Source organism: Phoca vitulina, unplaced genomic scaffold, assembly GCF_004348235.1.
Source record: "Phoca vitulina isolate PV1807 unplaced genomic scaffold, GSC_HSeal_1.0 scaffold21, whole genome shotgun sequence".
Taxonomy (NCBI): domain Eukaryota; kingdom Metazoa; phylum Chordata; class Mammalia; order Carnivora; family Phocidae; genus Phoca; species Phoca vitulina.
The window spans coordinates 10382872-10396633 of record NW_022589724.1 but is presented as its reverse complement, the minus strand read 5'-3'; the positions used below and the strand labels follow the sequence as shown (position 1 = coordinate 10396633).

The window sequence follows — 13762 nt, the reverse complement described above, 5'->3', positions numbered from 1 at the left end:
AATGTTATTAAGGGTTTAAATTAACTGAGAAAGCAGTTCCTACCATAAACTTTTCTGTTGGTGATGTTCTATTTTTTGGTATGTCTCTAGAAGTCCTATTCCTATACGTGTGGAAACTACCCAACCAGCAGTGGAAAAGCCGGAAATCAAGCCTCCCCGAGTGAGGAAGTTAACAAGACAGTACAGTTTGTGAGTTCTGTACTTCAAGTTTTTCGATAATAATCACAAAGTTGATGCTAAATGTTCAGTTGTAAATGCTTTTTAGCCTCTCACACCACTTCCAAAGAGCCATCCCCCAAAATACAGTTTGTTTCCAATTTAGGTCATAATGGGACTTGACTTTTCTCTCTGAAAACATTACATAGTTGGCATATGTATTGATTATTGATTGCTATGGAACAAGTTACTCTAAAATTAGTGGCTTTAAACAGTCCACATTTACTACCTCACAGTTTATGTGGGTTAGAAGTCCAGGCATGGCTTAGTTGGATCTTCTGTGTCAGGGTCTCTTAGAAGGTTGCATTCAAGGTGTGGGCAAGGGCTGTGGTCTCATCCGAAGGCTCATTCTTGCAGGTTGGAACAGGATTTGTTTCTTATTGGCTGTTGTCTGGAGGTTGCCCTCAGTTCCTAGTCATGTAGACTTTTCCTCTCTGATGGAGAAATCACACAAGAAGAGCCAGAGAGAACTCTCACAAGGCAAAAGTCACAGCCTTTTGTAACCTGATCACAAATGACATCCCATCACCTTTGCCATATTCTGTTCATTAGAAGCAAGTCAGGAGGGCCAGCCCACACTCAAGGGTCAGGGATTACACAGGGGCATGGATACCAGGATGGGGAATCATCAGGAGCCATATCAAAAGCTTCATCCATGGCATAATTGTGAAATGGTAGCATGATCTGTCAACAGAGCCAAAGCTAATCACTGAGCTGTGTGAGACCTATGGGAGGAGTCCTATCCCAAAGTATCCCAGAACCACCAGGGCCTGTCCAATTTTGTTCAGCTTAATGAAAATTCCTTGGCTCCCGTATGCACAGAGTTTTAGGCTCTTCTAGGAAGAACAAAATGACTTTGACAGTTCCCATCTGAGGAGTCACCGTTTATTGGAGGGAGAGACAGATTGCAAATAATTATAATCCAAAGAAGACGGGTAACTGCTGTCATAAGAGTAGTAGTATTTTAGTAAGAGCCGTAGTGCTAATCATAATGGTAGTTCCCATTTCTTGACCTTGGCTGTGGCACTATGCCTGGGTGTGTAATTGACCAGAGGGCTGCAGGGGGATCTTTGAGTGCCAGGGAATGCGTGCAGCTCTGGAGTCAGAAAGGCTTCTGTCAGAGTCCTGGCTAGTTTACTGCTCTAAACTCTTGGGGAAATTACTTTTTCAGCCTCTCTTTCCTTTTCTGTAAAATGGGTGAGCTAATACCTAGCCCTGAGGAATTTGGTGAGGGTTGATGTGCCATAATGCAGGTCTAGCCCATAGCAAGGGACCTGGCCAGTGGATGAACTAGCTCCCTTTCCTTTCTTCTCGAGGACCTGAAAGCCTCTGAGAAAAGGTCCAGTTTGGGGGATACCCTGAATGCAAAGTGTAGGCTGGGGAGGGTGACTTTGGATGCACTTCTCAAACAGCCAGCTCGAGCCTGCACCTGGCGAAAGGGACGAGGCCACCACCTCCCACCTCATTAGCCTTAATAGAAATGCTGGAGGGTTGGAGCAGCTGTATTTCCTGGGAAAGCCAAAATGAGTAATTCAAATAATTAACAGTCCTAATGGTTTCTGGGGGACAAATTAAACCATGAAAAAATCTGCTCCCCTGAGGATAAAGCTGTCAGGATTATTAGACTTTCCTTTTACATTTTGAAACTCCAAATGTTATTATCACCTATTCAGGATATGTAATCATGTTGGAAACAATGACTAATACGTGGCCTGGAAGGAAAGAAAATTTAACTCACTATAGTGGCTATTTTAAGGAAACCCTTTCCAAACCTCTAACTTCACATGTGTATTTCTTAAGCTACTCCAAAGTATTTTGCTTCAAAAATAAAAGAATAGCAGCATTTTCCCCATTAGTAATAATGGCAAAATTAATGGGTGAGATTTTCCCAGTTTTAAGTTTTTGCCCCATAAAAATAGTTCTTAAATTGTTCACACCACCACCAGGCCTCTCTTCCAGTCATAGATATTGATGAGTTAATAAACACGGTGTCAAGGAATACAGATGGAAAAAACTCAGATTTCCCTTTTAAAAAATACACACACACACACACACACACACACACAGCCCTTTTGGCTATTAGGGTATTCTGAGTTCCTAGGCCAGCATAATGTGGATTTGGATTTTAGGGTTCTCCACCAAGAGCATCACAATGTCCAAATACTCTGAACGAGTTTTCAGATTGATGCTTTTAAGGATATACACACAAACCTCCTGGTTTGTTCTGTCCTGGAGGTAATGACTTAGGGAAGAAACGTGTGGCTGCTGATGCACACAGAGAAGAGAGAGAAGCAGAACTCGAGGTAGAGTTCGAGGCAGGAAAGAGTGTCCTCTATTGATACCAGGCAGTGTGTTTAGGAAATGATGAGCGGCTATATTTGCTTCTAGAAATGTAACTTTACTATTTATTTAAACACCATATAAAAGCCTAAAAATATTCTAAAGAGAAAAATACCTTAAGTCTAAAGAGAAAAGATAACCAATTCCCTAGAATCATGCCACCAAAAATAACCTATGTTCACATTGAATGACTATTGCTGTAGACATTTTTCACATATTATTAAAATGGAAGGAAGTCATTTCAAAGAAAAGAATCCAGCTACACGTAAAATTGTACTTATTAAATGATGTTTCATGAATTTAACATGAATTTACCTCAGAAACGGAGGTTGAATTGAAAGACGCAGTGTAGTTAAGCAGATTATCTCTTTGCCACAAGATCTAAGTTAGGACAAAAGGTTATAAAACCCATCAAGAATTTGGAGTCTTCTTCAATTTTAGGCAGCATCAGTTGACTTCCTGCTGTGAAAGATGAGCTATGTTTTTTTTTTAATAGCCTATAATGTTAAACTGAATAACTATGCTTTTAAGGTTATAATTTTCTCTTTTAACGAGGCAGAAAAGGATTTTAACCGCACTCTTCCACTTAACTAGCTGTGTGACCTTGAGCAAGTCATGTCACAATCTGCCACTGAATAACGTCTACTTCTCTGAAGAATGGAGATCATAATGCAGGGTTGTTGTAAGAATTAAATGGGCTAATGCCTGTATTACTGAGCTGATTAACTTCATCAGCATGGATCCACATATGTGGTGTCTTACTAGTTTTCCCACTTACTTATTCCAACCTCACCTGTCCCCTTATTAAGTCCTACATCCTCCTCTTGAGGCTTCTGCATATACAGAAAGATCTTAAATCTCCCAGGACCCTCCTCAGTGAGTTCCATCCTCACCTCAGTTTGTGTACCATGGCCACATTTCCCACAAGGCTCCTGTGAGGGACCCTGCTCAGGCCACACTGGTGCTCACTGGCCATGGACCCTTTAGTCTCCAGCCTTGCTCAGCCATCACTTCTAAAACATAACCCCTAAGCCAGGGTAGCTCTAGGACTTCCACATGCAAGCCCCTTAGGAAAAGTGTATCAGGGTCCCTAAGACTACCCGATTCACTAGAAGGACTTGTAGAACTCAGAAAAGCTGTTATCCTCACGGTTATGGCTTATTCCGGTGGAAGGATCCAGACTAAAATCAGCAAAGGAAAAGGCACATAGAGTGGAATTTAAGAAGACCGGGCACAAGCTTCCACTTGTCTTGTCCTAGAGGAGTCATGTGGTTAGTGTCTCCTTCTTCCAGCAACAACATGTGACAACATACGTGAAGTCGTGCCAAGCAGGGAAACTCACCCAAGCCTTGGCGCCCAGGGTTATTATTGGGGGTCAGTCACATAGTCATGAAACAACTACCCAGTCTCCAATAACTGCCCCCCAACCCCAAGATCAAACTGATATTGTGTGGCCCTAAGCTCTAGGCATACAAGAGCTGGTCTTTACTATAAATCACATTGCTAACATAGACTATGTGGCATGGCCCAAGGTCAGGTATGCAGTGACACCCTTATCAGGCGGGATATTCCCAGGGCCCAGAGGTTCTCCCAGAAGCTCATCAATGGCCAGTGGTTCCTGTGGCATGTGCTGAGTTAGAGCTCCCCAGGCCTGCAGGGTTAGCCCTATACTGCACAGGGGGCAATCTGGTTGGCATTAGGGGATCGGGGACTTGTCTTAATTTCTGTAAGTTTGAGAAGATACTGTTCATACTAAGAATGGGTGATTGATGGCACTGCTCTGTCCTGGGCCACTAGGACCAGATTAAAAGGTCTTCCTGCCTTGACATACTTTGTGGGAGGTCAAACCTTCCCTACTCATCCAAGCCCTGGAAACAAACCCAGAATGCCAACCTGGACTCCTCCTCCATTGTGATGACTTCCTGTCTAGTGTACTTTTCTCCCTGCATCATCCCATTCTGCCAGAGAGGTTCTAAGACCAGAGCTACGAGGCCCCCAAACACATGTGCCCAACTCCTCCCCTGTAACTAGTTTATCACACCAAAGGAACAGTTGCTGTTAGGCCACAAAAGGCGCCATTATACTTTTCACCTAGTGCAGTTGGTTCTTAAATGGCTTGTATTTACCTTCCTAAGGGAGGCCACTCCCTTGGTTTGGTGGCTCCTCAAAATATTAAGCATGGGAACTACCATATGACCCAGCAATCCCACTTCAAGTGGAATCCCAATCCAAAAGAATTGAAAGCAGGGTCTCAAACACATTAGTATATCAACAGGTGCATAGATAAACAAAATATAGTCTATCATTGCAATGGAACATTATCCAGCCCTAAAAAGAAATGAAATTTTGATATATGCTACGACATGGATGGACCTTGGAAACATATGGTAAGTGAAATAAACCAGATACAGAAGGACATCTATTGTATGATTCCGCTTATGTGAGATACCTAGAATAGTCAAATTCATCCAGACAGAAAGCAGAACAGCTGTTACCAGGGGCTGCAGGGAGAGGGCACTGGGAGTTACTCTTCAGTGGATACAGCATTGCTGTTAGGGGTGATGAACAAGTTTGGGGTGTAGACAGTGATGATGGGTACACGACATCATGAATGTATCAAATGTCACTGAATTGTACACTGACCAATGGATAAAATGATAAATGTTATGTGTCTTCTGTGATACAGAAAAAAAAATTTTTCTAAATCCCTTGGCAAATGACAGAACATCCAGCCCAAACTGGCTTTGGCAAAAATGTCCCTGTATTGGATCCTGGAAGCTGGACATCTGGCAGACATCTGCCCCCACCCCCTCCCGGCCCTCCCTCCACGCCCCACAGCCTGTTTATTGTTGTAATGAGCAGAGCTTCATGTGCTTTTAGTAACCGCAGTGATGAAGACGACCTCCCTCCTGACCTGGCCGAGGCAGTGGGAGCGCCCATCGCCACAGCCGCAAACACCACCATGGCCACCACGCAAGTCTCCGTGCCGCCAGCGTCCCCCAAGGGCCACAAACTCAGCTCGCCTCAGAACTCAGAAGGCAAGGGCCAGCTGTCCCCAGGGGCCAAGGTATGGGGGGAAAGCCCCGAGGAGTAGTTGCACTGGCTAGGAATTCAGTATAAATTTAGCACATGGCATCCCATGAGCGTTTAAACTTGGCGCAGTCAACCGTGCATTCGTAAAGCAAGGGACACAGACACCAGGGCAGGGTTTTTATATAACTCTCCCCAAAAGATGACCTGTTTACGAGATGCAAATGGTTTAATAAAGACCTTGTGCACTGTACTTTAAGAGAAATGGGAGAGATTTTTGAGGGCAGTTTTGGTTTTAGAATATCATCCCTATATAATCTATAGTGCACCGTAAATATAGAAAACAAGACATGTTTTTCCACCCATGATGGAAAATTTGGAAGAGTAAAAACATAGAAGTGTCCCCATCCCCTTCCTTGTATTGGATGGTCCATATGAATAGTTTGAAAATGGGAAATACTATTTTGTCAGTTTGCAATTTCAGGACATTGCTAGCTATGTGAATGGGCTGTGATAAAGGCCTTACTCAAGACATTTCTCTTGGTTTTCTCTGAGTGACCCTTAGCTGTGGTCATTCTACCCAGCGAGTGGTCCAAATACATGCAAACCCCTTGCTCTACCAGTAGATGTCAAGTCAAAGGCTGCCTGGTCTGTGGACCCCACTGAGGAATGGTGGGTGTGTGAGGTGGGGGTCCCGAAGGCAAGACCAGACCCCAGACTCTGTTCCCAGCTGCTCCCTCCACATGCTTTATGGCTTGGCTGCTTGAAACGAGCAGTTACTCCACAGGCCTTGTTTCTCCAAGCCTGCTTCCTTCGCCTAAAAATGGGAATAAGGTCTGCTTCCCTGCCCAGCTTATGGGCCAGCATCAGGTCCAGTGGAGGGGACATCTGGGCAAACAGGTCATGATTCCAATAGTAGCCTCTAGGTAACAATGGGCCAGGCCAAATCCTGCTTGACCATGGTCAGGCATTTACCCGCTCCCTTCCCAGGATCTTTGGGAATCCCTTTGTGGTCCTCAACAGGAGATCCTGCTCAGGCCAGGGACCCCTCAGCCAGTGACTGGCCCAGATTGAGGCTCCCTGCTTTCCTGTCGATCACCTCCTGGTATCTTGAGCCGGGTTCCCCTGTCTTGTGCAGAGTCCCTCATACTGCTTTGTTCCAAGTGCGGACACAGGTTCTCATCACCTTTTCTTCACCATGGTTAAAACCAAGCAAAAAAAAAAATGTATGAAACAAAGGAGACTTCAGTGGGGGATGTGGGTGGCATCCTACCAGAGGCCACAGGGCTCCCTCTCCTGGCCATCTCTCTCCTTAGGGCCCAGCTTGTGCCAAGTTGATGGGGCTTATTTTTTTTCCCATAAAGGGCCTCTAGGCCTCCCATGCTGCTGAGACCCCAGGGCAGGAGGGGAAAAAAAAAATGTTTTCCTAAACACTAAACATGGCTTTCAGAGATACCTCCCTCCCACCGGGACGATCTTCCTCATTATTATGCAGATGATGTTTTTAAAAAAATGTTTTTAAAGTAAACTCTGTGACACACATAGGGCTTGAACTCATGACCCTGAGATCAAGGATTGCGTGCTCTGCTGAGTGAGCCAGCCTGGTGCCCCCTGGGCTCCTGCGTTTAGCTCCTTGCGGCCTTAACCCTCTTGATCCAGGATGGGGGCTTTGCTCTCTTATCTATTCAAAGGACTCTTTGAAGCATTTCCCCCCACAAAAGACCAGTCCAAGAGCACTCAAAGCTCTTAAAAGAAGTTGTTTGCACCTTTTAAAGAGGCAGTTTTCTCTAGCCTACACACTATTTCTGCCCATTGACATTGGGGGTTCGGCTTCTATAATATGCACACTGCTGGGCAAGTGAACCGTATGGGGTACTGGAGCGGTCATGGGCTCGGTGACAGAAGGGAGGGAGAGGGGAGGGAGGAAACTGATTTCTGGTGACATGCCCGTGTCCGTCCGGAGCTGTCACTCACCAGCAGTATTTTTATCTGCCTTCCTAGAGTCCCTCTGACCGAGGAGGTGCCTTTACCTTGGAGCCAGGCGATCTCCTGATGGACTTCACAGAAGCTACTCCTCTGGTAAACTTCCCATTTTGCTAAAACCAGAAAAGCCACAGATCATAGAAACATCTTGGCAGTGGGACGGATGGACAGAGGTGGGCATCGCCGTTGGGAAGGCTCCTCCTCTTGTCCTGCTCACGGCCTGGAGGCTCAGGGATCAGCCTTCTTTGGGGGTCCAGGCACATGGGTCCCTTTACCTCCCAGAGCCCTCCGGGGAGGCGGTGCTCCCTTTCCCCTGAGGGCGGCTGCAGGGGTCTCACCCCGCCTGTCTGCTGCTTCCCAAGCTGGAGGGCTCCTCGGGGCTTGGGTCTTGGCTTCCTGGCTTCCTGGGCTGCTCCCCGCATGCCCACCCGTGGGGCATCTTTTGCTGCCGCTTCCAACAATGTGCTGTGGTCTGAAGCACTGGCTCAAGGCCTCATCCCAGCTTTCCAGGCCCCTCGCGCCTCCCTGCCATCCTCCATCCTCTGCCTATAGGTGTCCCCTTAGGGATGGTGGTGGTCCTCGTGGGTGGTCCTCCTGCAGGTGGGAAACCCTTTCAGGAGAGAGAGAGCACTGGACCCCAGGAGTCATGCAAGGCAGACCTGGCTTCAGTCTCTGCTCCCCTCCTTAGGAGCCTTGTCATGGGATAAAAGATGCCATCGTTTGTCACATCTGCCTCAGAGTGGTCTAATGATCGCGTGACACAGAGAGAGCCCTTGAAGAATATTAAAGCACCATAAATGTGTGTGAGGTATTAGGAATAGTATTAGATGACACAGGCAGACTTGGGTGTACCTTTGGCTGGGCTCAGCCTGACACCCAAGTGTACTTGAGCATAAATCATGGTCCACAAATGTGGAGCGTGAGTCAAAATGTGAACCAAGTCACAAAGTACCTCCTGAGAGCTCAGTGCACACCTGGCCGTGTGTGAGGCTGTGGGAGCGGGCAGGGCAGCTAGAGGCTGGAGGGGAGTCGGGCTGATAAAGGGCCAGGCTCGACAGCACAGCCGTGGAGAAGATGCTCGGGGAGAAGCCACAGTGGGAGTCGTTCAGGACTGGCTCACTGGAGGGGCAGGTGGTGGATAGGAAGGGTTTCCAGAAGGCTTTTGAGAGGGGACAAATGAGGCAAAGTACTGTCTAGGCTTTCGGAATGATCACTGTCCCTGCTTCAGCTGGTACAAGGCGATCATTTGGGATTTATACAGTTTTACTCATCTCGAGAGTTGGTACCGTCTGAGAGCTTCGAGTCAGCACGTTTGGATAAACAGCTGAGAACTGACAGTGGGTGAGACAGCCTCCTCCGGGAACCTTCAGAGTTACTCTCTTCCCATGTTGGAGAAAATGCAGTCAAGTTATTGATGGCCGGCTTGTTAGACAAATTGCCAAGATAGGCCAACCCAGAAACAGGGCCTTCTCTCATCCCCTCGTCATCCTTTTGCACAGATAAGGAAACTGAGTCCCAGAGTGAGGTAATCACACAGGGACCGAGCTGTTCCAAGCCCAAGTGTTCCAGCTTCTTCTCTGGTGCCCTTTACATCATCAGATTGGGCTGAATCTGGCATCTGGATTTCAGAAACTTGCCACTTTGGAGAAGAGCAATGCCTGGAAGGAGGGCTGGGTTTAAAGCTCTCCCCAGACTGAGAAAGCAGAACAAGGAGTGTGGAGGACGGGACAGCAAGTTAAGCAGCCTGGACCTGGCGCTACATCAGTATCCCAAATGAGTATCCCAGCTGAGGCCTTACACCCTAGGAGGGCCACGTGTGGGGGCTGGAAGCCAGGGCCGCAATCTGAGGACATCAGTAGCTGGAGGGCAGCAAACCCCAAAGGGACCTGAGAACCCCTAGGTCGCAACCTGAGGGCCTATGAAGGCAGAAGGGGGAGAAAGCTAAGTTCCCAGGCCCACGCTGAAGAAAACATGCCGGACAGGAATAGAAGACAGTGGGGGAAGATCTCTCTCTGAGTTAGGCTCTTGAGAAACTTCCAGACTGCTGAAGCATGCTGCCATTAATGCCATCCGAGAGTCTATAGAAACTGCTACTGTTGTGGGACCCAGTGTCTAACCCTATCCGGGGTCACTGAGAAAAAGAAGGCTTCATAGCGCTAGGGTTTTAAAGTATGAGTAGGAGTTTGCCAGATGGAGGAAATGGACCAAAGCATTCTATGCAGAGGGTACAGCATGAGCAAAATACTGAGTATTTATTAAAGGTTCTGGCAGATCTGAGAAACTCGGATTAGTTTGCCAAAAAAAATATTTCGTAGCTCTGACAGGAGTGATGGGATTCCCTTAAAAACCATTGTGTTGCAGATCCAGCTGGTAGATTTAATTGCCCCATCTTTATCTATTCTTTGAACTTAATGGTCTGAGATTAGAAAGGAAGCAGCATCTGCCAGGGACCCAGAGGTCCCCTGATCTGAAGTCTGCAGTGAATACGTGTTCTCAGGATGAAGCATCCTTTGTCTTGCTTGTGTGGATTTGAGGTGAGAGTGCGTGCCCACAGCGCACGTCCACACAGAAGGTATGCTGGAGGGCTGGTATTGTGATGAGAGCACATTCCACTTGGGCCTTTCTTGGCATCACTGGCCTTACCCTTTCACTTGAGTCTTGTCTCCACCAGTGCCGAAGGGTCCTTGAGAGGAAGGGGGACTCCAGCAGCCTGCTTCTCCTGTCTGGTCCTCTCCCTCCATCTCCTCCATCTGCTCCGCCCAACATCGTAGAAACACAAGCAGCGGTCCTCTCTGTTCTTGTCAGGGAGAGGGTGGGGGTGTGGTGTCTCTGCCCCAGAGGACAGTGGAGGAGAGATTGGATTTAGGGTCTGGGGCTGGATGAGATTCCTAAAGCCACGGCACCACCCTGGTCCCTTGGGCCAGAGCTAGAAGGACAGCAGAGAGGGTTGGGACCAGATTCTCTTGCCTTGATTCAACAGATGATCCACCAAGGCATTATCAGCGTTAGTATAACCCTTGTGACTCCAACCCTGATGATCCAGTCTCTGTGTAGAGCGGTTTTCAAAGCAGCATAGTCCAAACAACAGAGAAGAATAATGTCTCCGTCTTTAACTGGCATCTCTCAAAAAGCATTCAAGATTAAATTATCACCTCCCTGGTAACACTTCTCAAATCCCATGTTGCTTCCTTCTTAATTCTCTTGCACCCTGCACGACTCCAAGGATTTTCATCCTCAAACTCTCCAAAAAACATTCTTTCCAGTGTCGCTCTTGCAACCTTTTTTCCCCCTCTGTCCATATCTTTTCTTCTCCCATCCCCAACTCTTTTATTATGTAGCTCAGTTTAGCAATAGAAGCCCTACAACCTGCACAGCTTGTGGCTTGCCCGGGGCCAGAATCCGCAACACAGACCTGCCAATCAGACTGGAGTTTCTGGCCAGGGAAGAGGTGGGGCGTAAGCGTGGGGAGGGGAGAAGGCAAGCCAGTGACCACAGCACCCACTGTCCCTTTGGTATCCTCTTTTGGAAGGTGAGTCTGGGTTGTGCACGGGGTGTTGGTGTTAACAGAGTGGAAGGAGGGGACGTTGACCCATCAATCAAGTCCCGCGCTCCAGGTCTGTCGTGCCGGCTTCCCTCCCCAGGTGACACACACTGCAAACACCTAGGCCTTCTGTGTTCTTGAGGCTTTCTCTTTGGGGCTGGTCCCTCCCCGATCCGATCCCCGATCCCCGTACTGCATGAACCGCTCACCCGGCTGCAGAGCAGAGGCACTTAGGACCCAGGTCTGTTCTGGGCCAGGGACTGTTAGTCTAGAGTTCATGTGCCAGGGAGGAGGCTGGCCTGGCCAGACTCAGGTCGTGCGGGGCAAAAACAGGCCCTGGCTTGGGTGTCAGAAGAACTGGTTTTCCATCTATCTCAATAACTTAGTTTTTATTTTTGAACCTCATTCTATCAGGAGGGCTGAAGCTTGATCCCAAGTGAAATCAGGGTGCCTCTTCCATCTTCCTGGGGATTCGTTCATCTTCTCCAGGGCACAGGAAAATGGAGGGAAGTGTCTTTAGTTGGTGATGTCATCTGTTTGCGGATGCCTCTGGGGCACTGCCTGCCTCCCTCATGCCCCTTTCGGGTGGGTGGAAGTCACTGTCCCGCTGGGATGAGAATCCCAATCTGTTGGACATACCACCCAGCCATTCTTTCTGCCCTGGGGCCTGCCACCTCCCCAGCTCTACCTGAGCAGAAGGACACTAGCCCCTTTCTGCTCTTTAATCCCTGTGCCTTAGCCTCAGCCGGGGAGGAGGGCCACGGGCCCCTCTGCTCAGTACTTCCTAATGTCTACCCCCTCCTCACTTTCCCTCTGACTTTTCTCTCCAGCCCACAAACTGGTAACCTCTTTTCTTGTCTGGATGATGAAGAAGCCTTTCACATTTCCATCTTCGTTTGTCTATGCCAAAAATCTTTCTGTTCCCCAAGGAGTCAGATTTTTAAACCTCAAAAGCCAAGTAGCTTAGAAGAACCTAGCTGCCTGAATGTGAAAAAAAGCCAAGGAGGAGAGGAAATGCCCGGAGAAAAAAATGAAATGATATTTCAGAATAGTATCCTATTACACGTGTTACCTTGTTTCCTGTGCATTTACTAACAGATGCATATTTAGAAGGGTCATACATGCTTGTGGGATGGATCAACATTTTTTTACCATAAAAGTCCAATGCTAGGCAAAGCCTTAAGTCATTCATCTTAACCTTCAACTAAGACACAAGTAGCTGGTAACACATTTTGGCATCTAGGCAGTATGTCCGTGTTTGTCGGTCATTCACGCCAGCTTTTATTTTCTTCAAAAAGCACACAGGAGTGCCTGCTTATCTGCAGAGGCTAAGGCCGCATGGCCTGGGGTCCCTGGGTTCTGGCTGGGGCGGTGTTGAGAAGTGAGGGGCGGGGGTGAGACAGGCTGGAGCCCACTTCAGTCAGGTCTCGAATGCCATCTCGTGGAGGGTAGGATTCACCCTGAGGACAGGAGAGAGCAGTGGAGGGAGTCTCAGTAGGTGGTTAATACGGACTCACCTGTTTCTGAGGAATGGATGCAGAACCAATCGACATGAGGAACCACGGATTTAGACTTTGCAGAGGCCATTTTTCAGCATCTCCAAATCAGAGTAGGAAAGCAAGGCGGTCGCCACGACTCTTGGAGGTTCTGGTTGTAAAAGCCCTTTGGAAACGGTCCAGGACCGCACAATTGTAAAGAGGTCGGCATCAGATCAATTTGGAGACAGAAAAAGCGCCTGCAATGTTCTTGATCGAGTTGTAAAAACTTCCCCAGAGGCTGTACTTCCTTCATTATGGCAGGATGTTACCAACTACTTAAGGAAGCTCTCCCGAACTAAAAAAGATGCGTGTATTTACCGTCTGGAGTGAATGGTCCCTCCTGGCAACCCATACTAACCCTGTCAGTGGCCCCCTCTCCTAGTCTCAGGGCCTTCTCTCTTCACCATCCTCATCCTCACCAGTACAAGCTGCCAGACCTCTGCTGGTGCATGGCACTCTTTAGGGCTGCGGTGGGGAACCCAATACCCTGAACGATATGGCATTTTCTCACAATGCTTGATATCTTCCAGCTAAAGCAATAGGGTACCTCGGGGGCGACCCGAGGTGTCATGGCCTGGGCCAGGGGGTTGGGGGGCGGGGGGGCGGGGGGCAGAGCCAGTATGTTTTCTGAACACAGATAACAAAAAGCCCTGGCAGATTAAATCTGAAAGTCCGTGTTCCTCCTTGCTGAGATATGTCTTTTCCTGGAGCACTCTGTTAGACATCAGCTGACCGATACACCCTGATGGGGGGGACCCTTATTTAGCAGAGTGCAGGAGGCCACCAGGCGTGGAAGGCCAGCACGCTCAAGGGTGTGGCCACTCCTCATATCGCCCCCATGGCCGGCGTCACTCATTCATCACGGCTCTCTTTCTGGCGTGGCCTGGGCAAGGCTTCAGGAAGCTGCTACCAGGCCCGCGCAGTCGGCCCAGGAGATGGCCCCTGCCTGCCAACCCCGGGAATGGGGTTTCCACGGGTTGTTCTGCTCAGATAGTGAAGAAGACAGATGAGAGCCAGAGAGGAGGAGAGAAGGTGGGGAGAGGAGGGGGAAGGGGGGCCTAGAAGCCAGCTGCCCAGAGGCTAGAAGCAGGCTCGGGTGAGGCTGGCTCCAGAG

At 48.4% G+C, this 13762-nt stretch overlaps 1 protein-coding gene across 4 annotated transcripts in view; it reads left to right on the top strand.

The window, feature by feature from the left end:
- Positions 1-13762, top strand: part of EPB41L4B (erythrocyte membrane protein band 4.1 like 4B) — a 128004-nt gene that overhangs the window by 102662 nt on the left and 11580 nt on the right. For 3 of the 4 annotated variants that reach the window (XM_032419088.1, XM_032419090.1, XM_032419091.1), the window contains exons 20-22: positions 91-189; positions 5437-5623; positions 7588-7665. In XM_032419088.1, coding sequence (XP_032274979.1) covers positions 91-189; positions 5437-5623; positions 7588-7665 — 364 coding nt within the window. The remainder of the gene's footprint in view (positions 1-90; positions 190-5436; positions 5624-7587; positions 7666-13762) is intronic. The other variant, XM_032419089.1, reaches the window with a different exon arrangement.